The following is a 21643-nucleotide window of genomic DNA, read 5'->3' as shown; positions in this document are numbered from 1 at the left end:
TTGCCGTACCCACTATAAGCCTACTAGCAGGACGCGCAAGCAATTTTTTACACTCCCGTGTTTACTCCCTCCGCATTAACTTTGGTTTCAAAGCGCTTCGACTTGGCTTGAAACGATCAAAGCTCACTTCAATGCTTCACACAGCCCTTCTCTAAACTAATACAACCTGAGCTAGAGTAGTCTGGTGAACTGAGGGGAAAACATCAGGCACTCACCGCATCGATGTCGCTGACGCCGGCCGATCCCGCAGCTGCCAACCACTGTTGCGACGCGGGCCGATCCCGCCGCTGCCACCACTGTTGCGAAGCCACCTCCGAAATCCCACCGCTGACCTCCACTGTTGCGAAAGACGGCGACGCCAACACAGTCCCGAAGGCGCCACTGCTTTCAACTCCGCCGGGAAGGTCACCAGCCGTTTGGTAGCGTATGTTTCTCAGCTCGCGACTGCTTCTGCGCAGAGCTGATAAGACGAGCGGACGAGACGACGGTGAGTTAAACAAGGTTTATGTACAGCATATATACAGAGGCGTTACAATTTCGGCACTGGGGCCGACAGAGACTCGAAGAGCCGAGCTCTCCTCTCTAACACATAGGTCAGCTTTTCGCCTAAGACCGCCGATCGCGACGCACCGCAGGGCTTCTTTTATAGGCACCGGGTCGAACCAAAATGTCCAATTAGAAGCGCCGCTGGTCGTCAGGGCACACTCCTCCAATGGGGTCGCCGCTGGGCCACGTCAGACCCCCAGACATGAAGACGCCCGTTGTTTACTCGACGGGGCTCGTTGTCACGTGCGCTGCTGACTCACTGCACGTGCTCTGGCGCCGCGCGTGTTTACGCCGTTGAGTTGTTCGCGTCAGGCGGACTGCGGGCTGGCCTTGACCCAGATTGCCTTTTTCAGAGGCACGGACGTTTGCTGAGGACTCGCTGGCATAACAGCATTTCACACGTGCTGTTGGTGATGTTATCATTCCTTTATGCTTTAATGGCGCGTGTGCTTGTAGTAAGCTAGATTGTGTTTTATTGTACTCTTGTGACTCTATTTCCTCCCTTGTTTAGATCAATTTTAAAATATTTTTATAGTTTCATTATTCTTTGACTCATATTATTTATTCTGATTATTTAAGACTATGCGGTTACAATATTGACCTTATATGTACTCTAATCTATTTAGCAGCTGTATAGTGTTTAGTTTGCGTGTTTTCTGGCCCTATTAATCATTTCGTGTACTTGTATGTGTTATAGCCCCCCCCCACCATGTAATACCCTCTTGTGAGAGAGCCCTTAGGGGTATTCCGAATTTTTAATTCAGAATACCCCTAATATATATATACTTAACCACCCAGCAACAAAGCTATCGACGATCGGACCCAACCTGTATGTCCGATAGCCGTTGACAATTCATTTGTAGTTTAATCCTCATACACAGTATAACTTGGGATACGACACTTACCTACGAGCTTGGTGACGAAAGCCTCCTGTCGGGAGGTGAGGCGAAGGTGGCGAACGAGGAAATCCTCCCACGTGACGGCGGCCAGTGAGTTGAAACCTGAAGACAGCGTGCTGTGGGTTAAAAAAAAATAAGAGGCAGATATGAAGAGAGCCGCAACCTTCGCGCAACGAAAAGCTTGTGGTACGCTTCTCCTTGCTACATCGCCACATTGCCTCATCATTAGACCACCGTACCACAGAAAAAAAAAGTCGAATAAGTAGACAACCATATAGCACACAAACATATCATATGGCCACTCATTCATGCAGAAATCTGCTCAGACACGTTTTTTTTTCTACGGGCTCGTGCTATCATGACGTGGTTCACAGCTTTTTTTGTCTCATTGAAATTGCTTTAGGCTTATTGAAAACTTTCCGTTAAAAGTCAAAAATAAAAAGACGAATAGGCATCATCACACGCTTACGAAAACGTTCATGTAAGCTCACACCATCGCCTTCACGAGGAGCAGCGTTTGAAGGTACGTGCATCATATTAATAGACGTATACCTTGCACGATTTCTCTTTCAGTTGAAGAGCACCGCATGTTTCAACGCTGAAGCACAACTACCAAATAGAGTAATCTTAAGAACTCACGCGACTCAAGGACCATTTATAGTTCGTGTACCTGAGAGCGCTGCTGAAGACGCACGCCACGAACAGGCCAGGAAGACCAGGCACCGCGTTCATAGTCTTCATCACGAAGTAGGGCACCAGCTGCATGAAACGTCGGTGTTGACGCGAGGATCCAACCATATTTCGCAACTAATTCTTCGCTACGTCACGCTTACACACGCCCACTTTAGTCACATTTATATTATTTGAACACGGGCACAAAAGCTAAACAAAAATTACACGCTCTCTTACGCATTTTTTTATGACAATTCCAAAGTAAAAGTCATCTTTCTTTTTTTTTAAACAGCGAAGCTCTTAAAGCTCGCAGTGAAACGTCGGGTGTCCGCAAAAGCCTTCCGTGCTCCAAACTCTTCATCTTGAATAAATATTTAGGGGCAAAGTACCTTAAAAGGGTACTGACACAAAATGTTTGGCATCGCATTTTTCCGCTGCAATGCGTTGCTGTAGGGCTGTTAGTCATGACACGACAAATTGTTTGCTGCATCGCGCCATAGATAACTAATTACAGGCCCCTCATTATCTATCAGTTTCGGTTTGACAGAGTTTCAAAAACTGGGTGCAACTGTCGCCGCCTAGGGTGTGCAACTCTTGACTATACGTCAGCCCACAGAGCTGTGACGCACTTCCGCACAGTCCGCATCAAGAATTACTTTCGAATAGGAAACGGCACTGGAATGTCGCCTAACACAAAACTTTCTAAGCGTGCGCCACAGCCACGCACTCGCAACCAGCCACCGAGAAATATGGACTTCGGGAACTAACGCGGCAAAAGAAAAAAGGCCGCTATGACGTCATGATAACTTGTTTGGTTAACCACAGCGTGGTGACGTGAGGGAAGTAGGGGGTCACCTCGGGGTCACCTCCGAGGGTGTCTATAGCGCTATGGCGTCGGTCGCTCACGCAAACTTCAAAATTAATTTAAAATACTTTCCAAGCTATATTCGCTGTTGATATCTTGCAGATGATATACGAATGTTCAGAAGAATTGATCCCGCAGGCTATCTCGGCCCCGAAATTTTGTGTCAGTACCTCTTTAAGGCCGCACAATGTCCCTCCATTGATAAACCGCCGCTTGGTGTCTACAGCAGATGTAGAAACCGAAACATCTGTGAACAAAAAAAAAATGTTACCAAAAGGCTGTCATCAAGAAGAAACAAAATAAAGAGCCACAACATTTGAGAAACACTGACTTTTAACCACCCGTCATTCAAAGCGTATACGAGAACAATAGTTGAACATGCATATTAACACAGCGCACGACTACGCGGACACAAGAGAAGAAGGGACAAACCACAGCGCTGTATCGCAACTGCATATTTAGTGAAAAAAAAAGAAAAAAAAGAACACTTCAACCTTCACATCCATGTGACTCCACTAGAGCAAGTAAACGGTAGGCCAGCTGACATTCTGAACACACACACACACACACACACACACACACACACACGCACGCACGCACGCACGCACACAAAAAAACACCGATACACCACACGTGTACTCTCCAACAGCTTGATTAACCTCCCTGCCTTTCCTCTCTATTTATCTCTCTCTCTCTCTCTCTCCAACAGCTGTTCAAGTACTCTCACCAGCTGGCCCACCTTCCAGACCTTCGACAGAAGTTGAGAATGGCAACATAAAAGGCTGTTAACCGGAACAAAATAGAAGGCCACAATTCATGATCTAATGCTTCGCTTCATCATCAGCATTCACTTCATGGATATGCGTGGATTTTTCGCTCCTCGTCCTCGGTCCGCACCGTTGCTTATCAATAACCAAGCGACAGCTGCGCACCACCGGGGTTTATCCTCACCTAGCCACGCATATGCCGAGGAACAGCCACCTCCAAGCCACACCTACAAACGGAGGCAGTCCGCGCAGCCGTTGCAGCGAGTTTGCCCGGCGTGGCGCAAGCCGAGAACGAGCGACAAAAGGACCATCTGCACTTCTACCGGTGGTGCCGCAGTCAGGTTTGCGCGTTAACTTAAGGAGCTGGGACATTTTTGCATGGTTTGTGATATACTGCGGTTAGACTCGACTTTGTCTATGCTGTTGCGAACGACGGGCCGATCCCGCCGAAGCCACCACTGTTGCGAACGACGGGCCGATCCCGCCGAAGCCACCACTGTTGCGAACGACGGGCCGATCCCGCCGAAGCCACCACTGTTGCGTAGCGTATGTTTATCAGCTCGCGACTGCTTCTGCGCAGAGCTGATAAGACGAGCGGACGAGACGACGGTGAGTTAAACAAGGTTTATGTACAGCATATATACAGAGGCGTTACAACTTCGGCACTGGGGCCGACAGAGACTCGAAGAGCCGAGCTCTCCTCTCTAACACATAGGTCAGCCCTTCGCCTAAGACCGCCGACTCACACACATGCCGGCTCTCCGACACGGGGCCTCCTCTCGCTCGCATAGGACTGCCGATCGCGACGCGCCGCAGGGCTTCTTTTATTTACACCGGGTCCAACCAAAATGTCCAATCAGAAGCGCCGCTTTGTCGTCAGGGCAGATTCCTCCAATGGGGGGTCGCCGCGCCATGCGTCAGACCACCAGACACGAGACCGCCGGCTCGCTGTCACGTGCGCAGATGACTCAATGCACGTGGGCCAGAGACGCGCCGCGCGTGTTTACGCCGTTCGCGCCAGGCAGACTGCGGGCAGGCCTTGACCCAGATTGCCTTTTTCAGAGGCACGGCCGTTTGACGAGGACTCGCTGGCATAACAGCACCCCCGCCGCCAGACAATGCACCGGAAAGACGAGCTGCTTCCACGGGGCTCGGATGTCAGGTGCGCTCGTTCGCCAGGTCCCTCCAGGTTCGCCTCCAGGGCCATAGGGAGAATACAGCTCCGAACTGTTCCGGGAATACAGCCCATTCTTGACGACGGATCCCAGCTCCACTGGCTTGTCTCCACAACTTGTCGACCAGCTTCCCTCGTCTCTTCTGACCATCTTCGGCTTCAGCACTTGTCGATGGTTCTGCAACTTGCTAAGAACGGTTCGGCAACAAACAACACACGACACAAGCAAGTGCCCTCGGTCACCCGACAGAACACCAGACAAAGTATAGTACAACATATACCTATCTACGTGTCTATCGAAATTTTGTTCCCTCTACATCAAGAGGCACATGTGGGACACAAGACTCTTAAAGTAAGAACTTGAATTTTTCACAATTACAACAACGCAACGAATTAGAATACCACATAAAATTGGCCCCTTGAGATCACTCTGAACGAGAGCGCTCAGCCCAGGTCGTGATGAAGTGAAAATTTTGCCCCGAATCGCCAGCCAGAAACCGAAAGGTTGAGAAAGTACTAGCTAGAACGCACTGATCAATGCACCTGCATTAGCGTTTAGCCTTTATTTTTTTTTTTAGCGAACGTCAAAGTTGCGCTGTGGAGCAACATGCTCCATCTCAGTAACCGGCCACTTTTAGGCGACGATACCTACGCGGCACCAAGAGCGGCTCACACCTTCGACGTTGCACAGGGGAACAACGATACGGCTTGCTACGGATTGACTCCTCACCACTTAGCTCGTTATCGTGTTCGATCACCTTCGTGTTTCCGGGACGGTCCGAAAACACATCTTCAAACACCAAAACAATCTTTCTCAGGTCCTCTTTCCGGACTTCACTTAATATAGGCTCTAGGTTTATCTGCTCCCGGATTACTTTCGATCCCCCTTCGATTACCTCACTCGAACTCAAAATTTCTGCTTCCTCTTCCTCTGAAGCACTTAAAAGTAAATTTACGACTGCTTTCAAGTTACTGTGATAAATTTTGTTCGGCCGCCTTCCTAATTTCTCTTCACAATTGGTATCGGAAAGCTTCGATACTACTTTTGCGGGCCCTACCCAATCAACCTCAAGCTTGTTCCTTTTGGACGGCTGCAGCAGCATTACCTGATTATCAACTTCAAAAGCACGCTTCTTCACCGATTTCTCGCAGTGCTCCTTCGACAGCACTTGTGCCGCGTTTTTGTGGCTTTCCACTAGCGCTTCAATTTGGCTTTCCACTGGCGCTTCAATCGAGAGGTCCTCACGCTGCTCTCGAATGAGCGTCTCTCGATCAACTCTCGGCAGCTCGCTCCAACTTTCCGCTACAGGCGAGAGCGTTGCAACCCTCTCGCTCTGATCCAATGGCGCCATGTCGTCTCCCCTTTCTACGGAAACCGCGCCGGTCGGTTCGGCGACGGGCCGCTCGCGTGACTGCTCACATGACTCATGCGGAAACTTTCCTTTCTGGGGTTCCCTCGACCCGCCGACAAGGTCACTTGAGAGTTCACCGCATTGAACCAGATCAAGCTGCCGCGATAGCTTCCGCGCTTGCGATCGCGTGAGGGCCATGCACGCTAAGTTGGGGAAGAACGATTTGCCCTGCTCTTTGAGAAGCTGCTCCGAGTTGTTGGAGAAGAGATAAGGAAAACGATCATTTAGCGCTGCAGACACAGCCGCTTCGGTGCGAAGCTTACCGAACGGGCCTTCAATGACAACCGTGGTGATTGGTAAGGAAACACTCTGCTCCTCGGCGACTTGCCTGATCCACGCGCATTCTCCTGTAAAGTCATCCGGAGACACCAATGAAGGATGGACAACGTCCATAGTTGCCGCTGAGTCTCTAAGTGCTCGGCACGTTTTCTCATTCACCCTAATTTCTTGAAGATACGGCTCCAACAACCGCATGTTTTTTTCTGATTCTCGGATCGTTGCGAAGGCAAACTTTTCATGACAGTTTCTCGCGATGTGCCCTTCCTTTTTACAGTTGTAGCAGATTAGCGGCTTCCGTTTGTTTTCCGATTCAAATGCCTGTGTGGTAGAAACCTCACTCGATTTCTCCGCTTCTGTTTGCCCTTCCCCTACACTATCCTTCGTAAGAGACGGGTCCTTCTTGAAATTACGGTGCGGAGCGGGTCTCCGTTGATCAGGTTTCTTTGAAAAGCCCCCTTTTCTCTCATCCTTTTCAACGCGCACTGCCCTGCTGTGCAACTTTCGGCGAGTATAATACTCCTCAGCTAACTCTGCTGCCTTGTTTAGCTGTACTTCCCCAAGTCTGTCCTGCAGCCAAAGTCTGACATTATCCTCGATGCAGCGGTAGAATTGCTCCAATGCAACGCATTCCACCACTTTATCGCGGTCGTCATAAACACCTTCGCCCTTGAGCCATTCGATTAAATCGGCTTTAAGACGAAACGCGAAGTCAACGTGTGACTCATTCCCCTTTTCAGCATACCGGAACCTTTGCCTGAAAGCCTCGGGTGACAACTTATAGCGTCTCAAGAGCACTTCTTTAACCTCGTCATAGCTCTCAAACGCTTCTCTCGACAAGCAAGTTATCGCGTCGGACACTTCGCCGGGAAGAAGAGCTAACAGGTTCCGCGCCCAAAGAGACCGCTCCAAAGCGTTTCGCTCACAGACGTATTCAAACTTGACGAGATATTTCGCCATGTCCTCGCCTACTACGAACGGTGGCAGTTGGTCCCGAATTCTAAAACCGCTGACTTGAGTCGTCGGAGAAGCTACGCTAGGCGCCTGCGAACACTGTAGGATGGCCAATTCTAGTCGTTTCAACTCTAGGCGCTCTTGTCTCTCGGCCTCCTCGCGCTCGCGACGTTCACGCCTTTCAGCTTCCTCACGGCGTGCTTTAATATCCACCCAGGCCTCATCGACTTCCTCAGCCGACACTCCCTCATCCTTCATGATCTCAAGGATCGCTTGTTTTCGTTTCGCACGGCCTAAAGTAATGCCGAGTTCCTCACAAATTTCGATGAGTTCCTTCACTTTAAGGTTCTCCATCGTTCACACTAGCCTCTTGCTGTTTGCCCCTGTTAAGAATCTACTTGCCGTACCCACTATAAGCCTACTAGCAGGACGCGCAAGCAATTTTTTACACTCCCGTGTTTACTCCCTCCGCATTAACTTTGGTTTCAAAGCGCTTCGACTTGGCTTGAAACGATCAAAGCTCACTTCAATGCTTCACACAGCCCTTCTCTAAACTAATACAACCTGAGCTAGAGTAGTCTGGTGAACTGAGGGGAAAACATCAGGCACTCACCGCATCGATGTCGCTGACGCCGGCCGATCCCGCAGCTGCCAACCACTGTTGCGACGCGGGCCGATCCCGCCGCTGCCACCACTGTTGCGAAGCCACCTCCGAAATCCCACCGCTGACCTCCACTGTTGCGAAAGACGGCGACGCCAACACAGTCCCGAAGGCGCCACTGCTTTCAACTCCGCCGGGAAGGTCACCAGCCGTTTGGTAGCGTATGTTTCTCAGCTCGCGACTGCTTCTGCGCAGAGCTGATAAGACGAGCGGACGAGACGACGGTGAGTTAAACAAGGTTTATGTACAGCATATATACAGAGGCGTTACAATTTCGGCACTGGGGCCGACAGAGACTCGAAGAGCCGAGCTCTCCTCTCTAACACATAGGTCAGCTTTTCGCCTAAGACCGCCGATCGCGACGCACCGCAGGGCTTCTTTTATAGGCACCGGGTCGAACCAAAATGTCCAATTAGAAGCGCCGCTGGTCGTCAGGGCACACTCCTCCAATGGGGTCGCCGCTGGGCCACGTCAGACCCCCAGACATGAAGACGCCCGTTGTTTACTCGACGGGGCTCGTTGTCACGTGCGCTGCTGACTCACTGCACGTGCTCTGGCGCCGCGCGTGTTTACGCCGTTGAGTTGTTCGCGTCAGGCGGACTGCGGGCTGGCCTTGACCCAGATTGCCTTTTTCAGAGGCACGGACGTTTGCTGAGGACTCGCTGGCATAACAGCATTTCACACGTGCTGTTGGTGATGTTATCATTCCTTTATGCTTTAATGGCGCGTGTGCTTGTAGTAAGCTAGATTGTGTTTTATTGTACTCTTGTGACTCTATTTCCTCCCTTGTTTAGATCAATTTTAAAATATTTTTATAGTTTCATTATTCTTTGACTCATATTATTTATTCTGATTATTTAAGACTATGCGGTTACAATATTGACCTTATATGTACTCTAATCTATTTAGCAGCTGTATAGTGTTTAGTTTGCGTGTTTTCTGGCCCTATTAATCATTTCGTGTACTTGTATGTGTTATAGCCCCCCCCCACCATGTAATACCCTCTTGTGAGAGAGCCCTTAGGGGTATTCCGAATTTTTAATTCAGAATACCCCTAATATATATATACTTAACCACCCAGCAACAAAGCTATCGACGATCGGACCCAACCTGTATGTCCGATAGCCGTTGACAATTCATTTGTAGTTTAATCCTCATACACAGTATAACTTGGGATACGACACTTACCTACGAGCTTGGTGACGAAAGCCTCCTGTCGGGAGGTGAGGCGAAGGTGGCGAACGAGGAAATCCTCCCACGTGACGGCGGCCAGTGAGTTGAAACCTGAAGACAGCGTGCTGTGGGTTAAAAAAAAATAAGAGGCAGATATGAAGAGAGCCGCAACCTTCGCGCAACGAAAAGCTTGTGGTACGCTTCTCCTTGCTACATCGCCACATTGCCTCATCATTAGACCACCGTACCACAGAAAAAAAAAGTCGAATAAGTAGACAACCATATAGCACACAAACATATCATATGGCCACTCATTCATGCAGAAATCTGCTCAGACACGTTTTTTTTTCTACGGGCTCGTGCTATCATGACGTGGTTCACAGCTTTTTTTGTCTCATTGAAATTGCTTTAGGCTTATTGAAAACTTTCCGTTAAAAGTCAAAAATAAAAAGACGAATAGGCATCATCACACGCTTACGAAAACGTTCATGTAAGCTCACACCATCGCCTTCACGAGGAGCAGCGTTTGAAGGTACGTGCATCATATTAATAGACGTATACCTTGCACGATTTCTCTTTCAGTTGAAGAGCACCGCATGTTTCAACGCTGAAGCACAACTACCAAATAGAGTAATCTTAAGAACTCACGCGACTCAAGGACCATTTATAGTTCGTGTACCTGAGAGCGCTGCTGAAGACGCACGCCACGAACAGGCCAGGAAGACCAGGCACCGCGTTCATAGTCTTCATCACGAAGTAGGGCACCAGCTGCATGAAACGTCGGTGTTGACGCGAGGATCCAACCATATTTCGCAACTAATTCTTCGCTACGTCACGCTTACACACGCCCACTTTAGTCACATTTATATTATTTGAACACGGGCACAAAAGCTAAACAAAAATTACACGCTCTCTTACGCATTTTTTTATGACAATTCCAAAGTAAAAGTCATCTTTCTTTTTTTTTAAACAGCGAAGCTCTTAAAGCTCGCAGTGAAACGTCGGGTGTCCGCAAAAGCCTTCCGTGCTCCAAACTCTTCATCTTGAATAAATATTTAGGGGCAAAGTACCTTAAAAGGGTACTGACACAAAATGTTTGGCATCGCATTTTTCCGCTGCAATGCGTTGCTGTAGGGCTGTTAGTCATGACACGACAAATTGTTTGCTGCATCGCGCCATAGATAACTAATTACAGGCCCCTCATTATCTATCAGTTTCGGTTTGACAGAGTTTCAAAAACTGGGTGCAACTGTCGCCGCCTAGGGTGTGCAACTCTTGACTATACGTCAGCCCACAGAGCTGTGACGCACTTCCGCACAGTCCGCATCAAGAATTACTTTCGAATAGGAAACGGCACTGGAATGTCGCCTAACACAAAACTTTCTAAGCGTGCGCCACAGCCACGCACTCGCAACCAGCCACCGAGAAATATGGACTTCGGGAACTAACGCGGCAAAAGAAAAAAGGCCGCTATGACGTCATGATAACTTGTTTGGTTAACCACAGCGTGGTGACGTGAGGGAAGTAGGGGGTCACCTCGGGGTCACCTCCGAGGGTGTCTATAGCGCTATGGCGTCGGTCGCTCACGCAAACTTCAAAATTAATTTAAAATACTTTCCAAGCTATATTCGCTGTTGATATCTTGCAGATGATATACGAATGTTCAGAAGAATTGATCCCGCAGGCTATCTCGGCCCCGAAATTTTGTGTCAGTACCTCTTTAAGGCCGCACAATGTCCCTCCATTGATAAACCGCCGCTTGGTGTCTACAGCAGATGTAGAAACCGAAACATCTGTGAACAAAAAAAAAATGTTACCAAAAGGCTGTCATCAAGAAGAAACAAAATAAAGAGCCACAACATTTGAGAAACACTGACTTTTAACCACCCGTCATTCAAAGCGTATACGAGAACAATAGTTGAACATGCATATTAACACAGCGCACGACTACGCGGACACAAGAGAAGAAGGGACAAACCACAGCGCTGTATCGCAACTGCATATTTAGTGAAAAAAAAAGAAAAAAAAGAACACTTCAACCTTCACATCCATGTGACTCCACTAGAGCAAGTAAACGGTAGGCCAGCTGACATTCTGAACACACACACACACACACACACACACACACACACACGCACGCACGCACGCACGCACACAAAAAAACACCGATACACCACACGTGTACTCTCCAACAGCTTGATTAACCTCCCTGCCTTTCCTCTCTATTTATCTCTCTCTCTCTCTCTCTCCAACAGCTGTTCAAGTACTCTCACCAGCTGGCCCACCTTCCAGACCTTCGACAGAAGTTGAGAATGGCAACATAAAAGGCTGTTAACCGGAACAAAATAGAAGGCCACAATTCATGATCTAATGCTTCGCTTCATCATCAGCATTCACTTCATGGATATGCGTGGATTTTTCGCTCCTCGTCCTCGGTCCGCACCGTTGCTTATCAATAACCAAGCGACAGCTGCGCACCACCGGGGTTTATCCTCACCTAGCCACGCATATGCCGAGGAACAGCCACCTCCAAGCCACACCTACAAACGGAGGCAGTCCGCGCAGCCGTTGCAGCGAGTTTGCCCGGCGTGGCGCAAGCCGAGAACGAGCGACAAAAGGACCATCTGCACTTCTACCGGTGGTGCCGCAGTCAGGTTTGCGCGTTAACTTAAGGAGCTGGGACATTTTTGCATGGTTTGTGATATACTGCGGTTAGACTCGACTTTGTCTATGCTGTTGCGAACGACGGGCCGATCCCGCCGAAGCCACCACTGTTGCGAACGACGGGCCGATCCCGCCGAAGCCACCACTGTTGCGAACGACGGGCCGATCCCGCCGAAGCCACCACTGTTGCGTAGCGTATGTTTATCAGCTCGCGACTGCTTCTGCGCAGAGCTGATAAGACGAGCGGACGAGACGACGGTGAGTTAAACAAGGTTTATGTACAGCATATATACAGAGGCGTTACAACTTCGGCACTGGGGCCGACAGAGACTCGAAGAGCCGAGCTCTCCTCTCTAACACATAGGTCAGCCCTTCGCCTAAGACCGCCGACTCACACACATGCCGGCTCTCCGACACGGGGCCTCCTCTCGCTCGCATAGGACTGCCGATCGCGACGCGCCGCAGGGCTTCTTTTATTTACACCGGGTCCAACCAAAATGTCCAATCAGAAGCGCCGCTTTGTCGTCAGGGCAGATTCCTCCAATGGGGGGTCGCCGCGCCATGCGTCAGACCACCAGACACGAGACCGCCGGCTCGCTGTCACGTGCGCAGATGACTCAATGCACGTGGGCCAGAGACGCGCCGCGCGTGTTTACGCCGTTCGCGCCAGGCAGACTGCGGGCAGGCCTTGACCCAGATTGCCTTTTTCAGAGGCACGGCCGTTTGACGAGGACTCGCTGGCATAACAGCACCCCCGCCGCCAGACAATGCACCGGAAAGACGAGCTGCTTCCACGGGGCTCGGATGTCAGGTGCGCTCGTTCGCCAGGTCCCTCCAGGTTCGCCTCCAGGGCCATAGGGAGAATACAGCTCCGAACTGTTCCGGGAATACAGCCCATTCTTGACGACGGATCCCAGCTCCACTGGCTTGTCTCCACAACTTGTCGACCAGCTTCCCTCGTCTCTTCTGACCATCTTCGGCTTCAGCACTTGTCGATGGTTCTGCAACTTGCTAAGAACGGTTCGGCAACAAACAACACACGACACAAGCAAGTGCCCTCGGTCACCCGACAGAACACCAGACAAAGTATAGTACAACATATACCTATCTACGTGTCTATCGAAATTTTGTTCCCTCTACATCAAGAGGCACATGTGGGACACAAGACTCTTAAAGTAAGAACTTGAATTTTTCACAATTACAACAACGCAACGAATTAGAATACCACATAAAATTGGCCCCTTGAGATCACTCTGAACGAGAGCGCTCAGCCCAGGTCGTGATGAAGTGAAAATTTTGCCCCGAATCGCCAGCCAGAAACCGAAAGGTTGAGAAAGTACTAGCTAGAACGCACTGATCAATGCACCTGCATTAGCGTTTAGCCTTTATTTTTTTTTTTAGCGAACGTCAAAGTTGCGCTGTGGAGCAACATGCTCCATCTCAGTAACCGGCCACTTTTAGGCGACGATACCTACGCGGCACCAAGAGCGGCTCACACCTTCGACGTTGCACAGGGGAACAACGATACGGCTTGCTACGGATTGACTCCTCACCACTTAGCTCGTTATCGTGTTCGATCACCTTCGTGTTTCCGGGACGGTCCGAAAACACATCTTCAAACACCAAAACAATCTTTCTCAGGTCCTCTTTCCGGACTTCACTTAATATAGGCTCTAGGTTTATCTGCTCCCGGATTACTTTCGATCCCCCTTCGATTACCTCACTCGAACTCAAAATTTCTGCTTCCTCTTCCTCTGAAGCACTTAAAAGTAAATTTACGACTGCTTTCAAGTTACTGTGATAAATTTTGTTCGGCCGCCTTCCTAATTTCTCTTCACAATTGGTATCGGAAAGCTTCGATACTACTTTTGCGGGCCCTACCCAATCAACCTCAAGCTTGTTCCTTTTGGACGGCTGCAGCAGCATTACCTGATTATCAACTTCAAAAGCACGCTTCTTCACCGATTTCTCGCAGTGCTCCTTCGACAGCACTTGTGCCGCGTTTTTGTGGCTTTCCACTAGCGCTTCAATTTGGCTTTCCACTGGCGCTTCAATCGAGAGGTCCTCACGCTGCTCTCGAATGAGCGTCTCTCGATCAACTCTCGGCAGCTCGCTCCAACTTTCCGCTACAGGCGAGAGCGTTGCAACCCTCTCGCTCTGACTCAATGGCGCCACGTCGTCTCCCCCAGCGCATACCGCGCCGGCCGTGTCGGCGACGCGCCGCTCGCGTGACTGCTCACATGACTCATGCGGAAACTTTCCTTTCTGGGGTTCCGTCGACCCGCCGACAAGGTCACTTGAGAGTTCACCGCATGGAACCAGGTCCAGCTTCCGCGAAAGCCTTCGCGCTTGCGATCGCGTGAGAGCCATGCACGCTAAGTTGGGGAAGAATGATTTGCCCTGCTCTTTGAGAAGCTGCTCCGAGTTGTTGGAGAAAAGATAAGAAAAACGATCATTTAGCGCGGCAGACACAGCCGCTTCGGTGCGAAGTTTACCGAACGGGCCTTCAATGACAACGGTGGCGATTGGTAAGCGAACACTCTGCTCCTCGGCGACTTGCCTGATCCACGCGCATTCTCCTGTGAAATCATCCGGAGACACCAATGAAGGATGGACAACATCCATGGTTGCCGCTGAGTCTCTAAGCGCTCGGCACGTTTTCTTATTTACTTTAATTTCTTGGAGATACGGCTCCAACAACCGCATGTTTTTTTCTGATTCTCGGATTGTTGCGAAGGCAAATTTTTCCTGACAGTTTCTCGCGATGTGCCCTTCCTTTTTGCAGTTGTAGCAGATTAGTGGCTTCCGTGATTCAAACGCCCGTGTGGTATCAGTGCGTTGTTTAGAAACCTCACTCGATTTTTCCGCTTCTGTTTTCCCTTCCTCTACAGTGTCCTTCGTAAGAGACGGGTCCTTTTTGAAATTACGGTGCGGATCGGGTTTCCGTTGATCAGGTTTCCTTGAAAAGCCCTCTTTCCTTTCATCCTTTTCAACGCGCACTGCCCTGCTATGCAACTTTCGGCGAGTATAATACTCCTCAGCTAACTCAGCTGCCTTGTTTAACTGTACTTCCCCAAGTCTGTCCTGCAGCCAAAGTTTGACATCCTCCTCGATGCAGCGGTAGAATTGCTCCAATGCAACGCATTCCACCACTTTATCGCGGTCGTCATAAACACCTTCGCCCTTGAGCCATTCAATCAAATCGGCTTTAAGACGAAACGCGAAGTCAACGTGTGACTCATTCCCCTTTTTAGCATACCGGAACCTTTGCCTGAAAGCCTCGGGTGACAACTTATAACGTCTCAAGAGCACTTCTTTAACCTCGTCATAGCTCTCAAACGCTTCCCTCGACAAGCAAGTTATCGCGTCGGACACTTCGCCGGGAAGAAGAGCTAGCAGGTTACGCGCCCAAAGAGACTGCTCCAAAGCATTTCGCTCACAGACGTGTTCAAACTTGACGAGATACTTCGCCATGTCCTCGCCTACTACGAACGGTGGCAGTTGGTCACGAATTCTAAAACCGCTGACCTGAATCGTCGGAGAAGCTACGCTAGGCGCCTGCGAACACTGTAGGATTGCCAATTCTAGTCGTTTCATCTCAAGGCGTTCCTGTCTCTCGGCCTCCTCGCGACGTTCGCGCCTTTCAGCTTCTTCGCGAGCTTCGCGCCTTTCAGCTTCTTCGCGAGCTTCTACTTCTCGCCTTTCAGCCTCCTCACGGCGTGCTTTAATATCCATCCAGGCCTCATCGACTTCCTCAGCCGACACTCCCTCATCCTTCATGATCTCAAGGATCGCTTGCTTTCGTTTCGCACGGCCTAAAGTAATGCCGAGTTCCTCACAAATTTCGATGAGTTCCTTCACTTTAAGGTTCTCCATCGTTCACACTAGCCTCTTGCTGTTTGCCCCTGTTAAGAATCTACCTGCCGTACCCACTATAACTCAACTAGCAAGACGCGCAAGCAATTTTTCACACTCCCGTGTTTACCCCCTCCGCATTAACTTTGGTTTCAAAGCACTTCGACTTTGCTTGAAACGATCAAAGCTCACTACAATGCTTCACACAGCCCTTCTCTAAACTACTACAACCTGAGCTAGAGTAGTCTGGTGAACTGAGGGGAAAACATCAGGCACTCACCGTATCGATGTCGCTGACGCCGGCCGATCCCGCAGCTGCCAACCACTGTTGCGAACGACGGGCCGATCCCGCCGAAGCCACCACTGTTGCGAACGACGGGCCGATCCCGCCGAAGCCACCACTGTTGCGAACGACGGGCCGATCCCGCCGAAGCCACCACTGTTGCGTAGCGTATGTTTATCAGCTCGCGACTGCTTCTGCGCAGAGCTGATAAGACGAGCGGACGAGACGACGGTGAGTTAAACAAGGTTTATGTACAGCATATATACAGAGGCGTTACAACTTCGGCACTGGGGCCGACAGAGACTCGAAGAGCCGAGCTCTCCTCTCTAACACATAGGTCAGCCCTTCGCCTAAGACCGCCGACTCACACACATGCCGGCTCTCCGACACGGGGCCTCCTCTCGCTCGCATAGGACTGCCGATCGCGACGCGCCGCAGGGCTTCTTTTATTTACACCGGGTCCAACCAAAATGTCCAATCAGAAGCGCCGCTTTGTCGTCAGGGCAGATTCCTCCAATGGGGGGTCGCCGCGCCATGCGTCAGACCACCAGACACGAGACCGCCGGCTCGCTGTCACGTGCGCAGATGACTCAATGCACGTGGGCCAGAGACGCGCCGCGCGTGTTTACGCCGTTCGCGCCAGGCAGACTGCGGGCAGGCCTTGACCCAGATTGCCTTTTTCAGAGGCACGGCCGTTTGACGAGGACTCGCTGGCATAACAATGCCAAGGAACGAGCTAGCATAAGCAAAAAAGGCCACGTTGAGCCCCTGAGCTCTACTAGCCTCGTTGCTTCGGAAAGATTACGCGGATAGTTAAGCTTCCTTTTTCTTTTTCTTCTCGCTCGATTGTATTGATGGCATTAAACCCAGTTCCCTTCCGAAGGTTCCTCGCACCTAACGGAACTTTGCATTGCTGGATCGGATGCTCAGGACGCTTTCTACACAACTTTTGTAACGCCTCCGGGATGGTCACACCTTTCGCCAGGTGAATATGTCATGTGTTGGCATCGTCAAGTGACGTCATGATGACGTCATGATGGTTCTTGTTGCGTTTGACGAAACATCAAAGGCTGCAGCCTTCAAAAATGAAAGAAAAACTTAAAAATGACACTTTTCATTCATCTAGTGTATTCCCATGACAGCTCTAGATTAAGAAACACTGGCGGTTTTCGAAAGTAAAAACACAAATACCTCGTCAGAGCTCACGTAAGACAATTAGAAGTCAACTGAGACATTTGGGAAGCTTTCAGTTTTTTTAAAAGCTCGCGAGCGCGCACACCATGGCGTACACCAACGTTGTTGGAAAAGCCAACACTGAAAAGTGCGCCCTGAAGTCTTGCTACTCGTGCAAGTGCTACGTTTTCACCTGGCACCGCTGCGTGATGGCAAACAGGCAAAGCAACAGGCACCCAAACACGTCCAGCAAATTTCCAGCGACAAAACTTTGTTGAGGAGAAATCCACAGTAGAAGAAAGAGTATTTTTTTCCCTTGGGATTGCTTCGGGACACGGCTTTGATTACAGAACATTGAAATTATTTATCATGCGCTTCCCTTTCTTCAGATGTTCATTACCAAGGTAATAGAAAGGAGGGGGGTCACGCCCACATATATACAAAAATTGTTTCTCAACCAAAACCTGTGGCATGTCTTAAATAAAGAAAAAAAGGAAGCAATAAAACTTAGGACGACACGGTTATCAGTCATTTGCGCATAATTGGCCAATCATTACGCCTATGCGTGCATGTGACCAAATCACCGTCAAATACGTCTGAATTCTCGCGCACCTTCCGAGGACCACTGTATGCCACTATAATTTTGATACACCAAAACTAACTGCGTCAGCACTAACGAATTTTCGTAGCACCACGCTCTGGGACTTTCGTATATTTTGGCGACCTATGCCATTATCCTGTACGCATACACACCTGGTCAGGGTTGGATATCTTGCCTGCCTTGAGAGGGTCGCAGTCGACGTAATGGGCGTAGATCACCAAGCCCGCCAGGCAGCTTAGGCTGATGTTAATCATGACACCTGGGATGTTTATGTATATAGCCCTGCAACATAAAGAAGAAAAAAATACAATACGGGACATGATGGCGACGGCAACGGTGACGACGAAAATTCGCCGAGAGTGTTCATATAATTGAATAAAAAACAATGATGCCCATCCTCAGCCAAGCCACATGGTGATCAATAATTACCAGGTTTCCGACCATGCACTCCTCAGTATATTGAGTTTCTCGTATTGTATTATATGTAACAAAATAATTATGTTAATACAGTACAACATATGCATCAACTACACCTTAGCATTGTAATGTGTTTTTATTTGTAATTGCACAGACATGGTCCACAGTATCTCGGTTACAAATCACCTTGGCAGCATATTTTGCTAACCTTCGTGGTTTTGTATGCGTCACTGCCTCGCTGACTCCAGCGTAAGGCGTGATCGCAAAAAAGTTGGCCGCTGGTGATACCCTTGGTTGCAATTAAGAATGTGGCCTGACTTTAACGTGTTAACATGCTATGAGAACTTTTTAAATCAGAAAATATTCTGGCGGCATGCACGGTCTCACGGTACATCAGTACAGAAAGCCACACGAGGCCTCCTGCAGTACTTGAAGGCAACATTACACAGCGACTGTCTGTGAAACCATGCACTGTGCGTTGCCTCTATTTCTCTTTTATTCCCCTACCCATGTGCAGGGCAGAAAACTGGACGTAGTCTAGGTAAACTCCCTACCTTTCCTGTATATTTTTTCTCTCCCCCATTAAGGATGTCTCCTATAGCGAACTTCAACTACATATGACACTCTTTTCTACCCTCATTTAGCATAGATAACTTAAGTTAGTGATTGGCTAGTCACCATGATGAGATGGATGGCTAGCCACCATCATGCACCATCAAAAAAGCAACCACCGCGTGTTACACAACGTAGTTTGATTAGCCTTAGTGTTTTCAGTGCGTCTTCTTTAGGGTGAAAGTGTCATTGCTTTCGTCTGTATATATTCACTGACGATCAACGCACTGCGTCATCCTAAGTACTTTTGTGTGAACGAAAATATTTCACTAACCCTTGACTAAACACCGAGCTATGCTGCACTTGCTTATACATGCAATAACAGCAAGCCCAATATTCACGAAGGCCAACATTCATGCATCCGTGACTCACGCCTTGGCTTTCTTGAGACTCGAGACGCTGCAGAAGCGCTGTACTTGCGTCTGGCTGGTGCCGTACGAGGCGAGCCAGACAAAAGTGGTGCCGAACAACACGGTCCAAAGGGAGCCCGAATGGTGGATGTCCAGCTGCGTGCTGAAATGCGATACGGGCAGTTTTCATTAGATTGTTCCATTGAGCTTTGGTAGAACCGTTGTGCTAGAAGCAGCAACGGTTCGCTTATTAATTGTTGCGGTTGAATTTCATAACGCTATACCACGTGAATATGAGAGACGCTGTAGATGAGGGCTCCGCAAATATCAACCACCCGGTGTTTTTTAACACGCGCCTAAACCACAAGCATCGAGCATTTTCGCCTCCATCGAAAATGCGGCAGCCGTGGCTGGCATTCGATCCCGCGACCTGCGGTTCAGCAGTCGAGCACTATAACCACTAGGCCACCGCAGGGGGTGCCATCGCATTTTTGCATTCTGCCTGCATTTAATTGCGCATACGCTTTTCCAGCAGTTCTGCGCAACGCCGGGTACTCTCACGTTCATCGGAGGCTGCGGCATCCCAAGGGATCGCTGCTTTTTTCCTTTAATCAGCGCAACTTACCTCTGTATCAATTCCTCTCTTCTGAGAGAAATGAAGTTATAATAATCGTCATTGATGTCCATCTCCTTTAATATCCAGGGTGAACCCTCCGAGTCATTTTTTTTTCTGTTTGAACAAACTACATTGTGAGGTTATTGCGCACCGCTTAAAAGACGAAGACGTAGGAGACGTATAACTAGACGAACACAAGTGCGAAATTTCAACTGAGTTTGTTGACTGAGGTTTTTGTAAATCATTTTTTGTGAACCTTTTTGTAACCATGAAACGCGATTGTATAAACGTGTCCGTCAATAAACTCAGTTGAAAGTTCGCGCTTGTGTTCGTGTAGTTCTTCGCCTCTTAAGCGGTGCGCAATGACGTCACAATCAAGAGCTACCAACTCGCCCAAGCAGGTACCCTTACAAGGAATAGACTTATTGCAAAACGCTTTGACATATCTATAGAGTACTTGGGAGTGCAAGACCGGAAAAAATTAGTATGCTGAAATATGGCAGCACTGAAGAGAACATGCTATACTTTCCAGCACGTAGCGTCTCCCCTCCAATATTCTAATTACCCAAGATATGCTTGCGCCACGTGACAGTCCTGCCAAGAGGGATACGGCAAGGCGTGCGGAATAAAATACGCAAACTTACTTCAAGAACTGCACGCGACCTCCGTTGACGGCCGTTGCCCAAACTTCGCCGAAACCACCGGCCTTCGCTGCACCCTGCAGGTGATAGTGACATTTCTTGGTTATTCATTTACTGGGATCTCAGAATGTTACAGCAGTTGAAAAGTACTCAAGTACTCAAAAATTGAAAAAGAAGTTACCCATGTCAAGGAAAGGTTCGCTGCTCGTATCAAATATACTTTTGTTAAATTGGAATGTAACCATCCTTACGACCAACCACATGTTAACCGTATAAATCGCGGTTAACGTCTCCATTTAATCGGTTAATCACCCAGCCGAAGTTTGAAAGCTCAGTTTCCCACCGCGGTTAGTGGCGTAACCACGGTTTCGCGTACCGCGTAACATAAGCCAACCTCCGGTTACACGTAGCCGCGATTACGTTGACCACGGTTTAGGTTACCTGCGTAACAAGGGTAATAAAATTGATTAAACCTTAACAGAATATGTTAAGCAATATGTTAGTCTATATACTGTAACGGTCAACACGCACGAACCTAACGATAGAAGCACAAGTGTGCTCAGGTGGGCGGGGAGAGGGTTCGAAATCCCCTCAACAAATTTCATGTGCATACGCGTGCATACAAACGCATGTAGGAACATGCAAAAGGTGGATCCTGAAGCCCCCTTACCTCCCCGAAAAAGTTTCTAGCTGGGTCGCTGGATACGAGAGGCACATACATGTATCGGTACATTGTGGCAATGGTTCATTCTAAACTTGGTGGCATCCGGCACATGAACGTGTAGATAAATGCACGTTGGGGGTCCTAATCTGTCGTCGCATGCGTAAGAGCCCACATTTACATTGATCATATACTCCGTAAGACCAGCTTCCTCAGCACTACCATTTAGAAAATTCTATATATCAAACGTCCAAGGCCGAAAAAGTATAGCCCTGGCTTTTAAATGTTGTTACAGCTTTGAACGACACTTCAGTCGACGATGCTTGATGAGTTTCGAAGTGAACCGACATTCGAGTGCACGATCGTTAATT

At 49.1% G+C, this 21643-nt stretch overlaps 1 protein-coding gene across 2 annotated transcripts in view; it reads right to left on the bottom strand.

The window, feature by feature from the left end:
* Window positions 1–21643, bottom strand: part of LOC119172106 (sodium-coupled monocarboxylate transporter 1) — a 50831-nt gene that overhangs the window by 20901 nt on the left and 8287 nt on the right. The window contains exons 6-12 of one of the 2 annotated variants that reach the window (XM_075892962.1): window positions 20615–20688; window positions 19377–19517; window positions 18128–18257; window positions 10079–10167; window positions 9415–9524; window positions 2116–2204; window positions 1452–1561 (exon numbers count right to left, since the gene is read on the bottom strand). In XM_075892962.1, the coding sequence (XP_075749077.1) occupies window positions 1452–1561; window positions 2116–2204; window positions 9415–9524; window positions 10079–10167; window positions 18128–18257; window positions 19377–19517; window positions 20615–20688 (743 nt within the window). The remainder of the gene's footprint in view (window positions 1–1451; window positions 1562–2115; window positions 2205–9414; window positions 9525–10078; window positions 10168–18127; window positions 18258–19376; window positions 19518–20614; window positions 20689–21643) is intronic. The other variant, XM_075892963.1, reaches the window with a different exon arrangement.

Source organism: Rhipicephalus microplus, chromosome 4, assembly GCF_043290135.1.
Source record: "Rhipicephalus microplus isolate Deutch F79 chromosome 4, USDA_Rmic, whole genome shotgun sequence".
In the NCBI taxonomy this organism is placed as follows: domain Eukaryota; kingdom Metazoa; phylum Arthropoda; class Arachnida; order Ixodida; family Ixodidae; genus Rhipicephalus; species Rhipicephalus microplus.
This window is presented reverse-complemented; position numbering and strand designations above follow the sequence as displayed.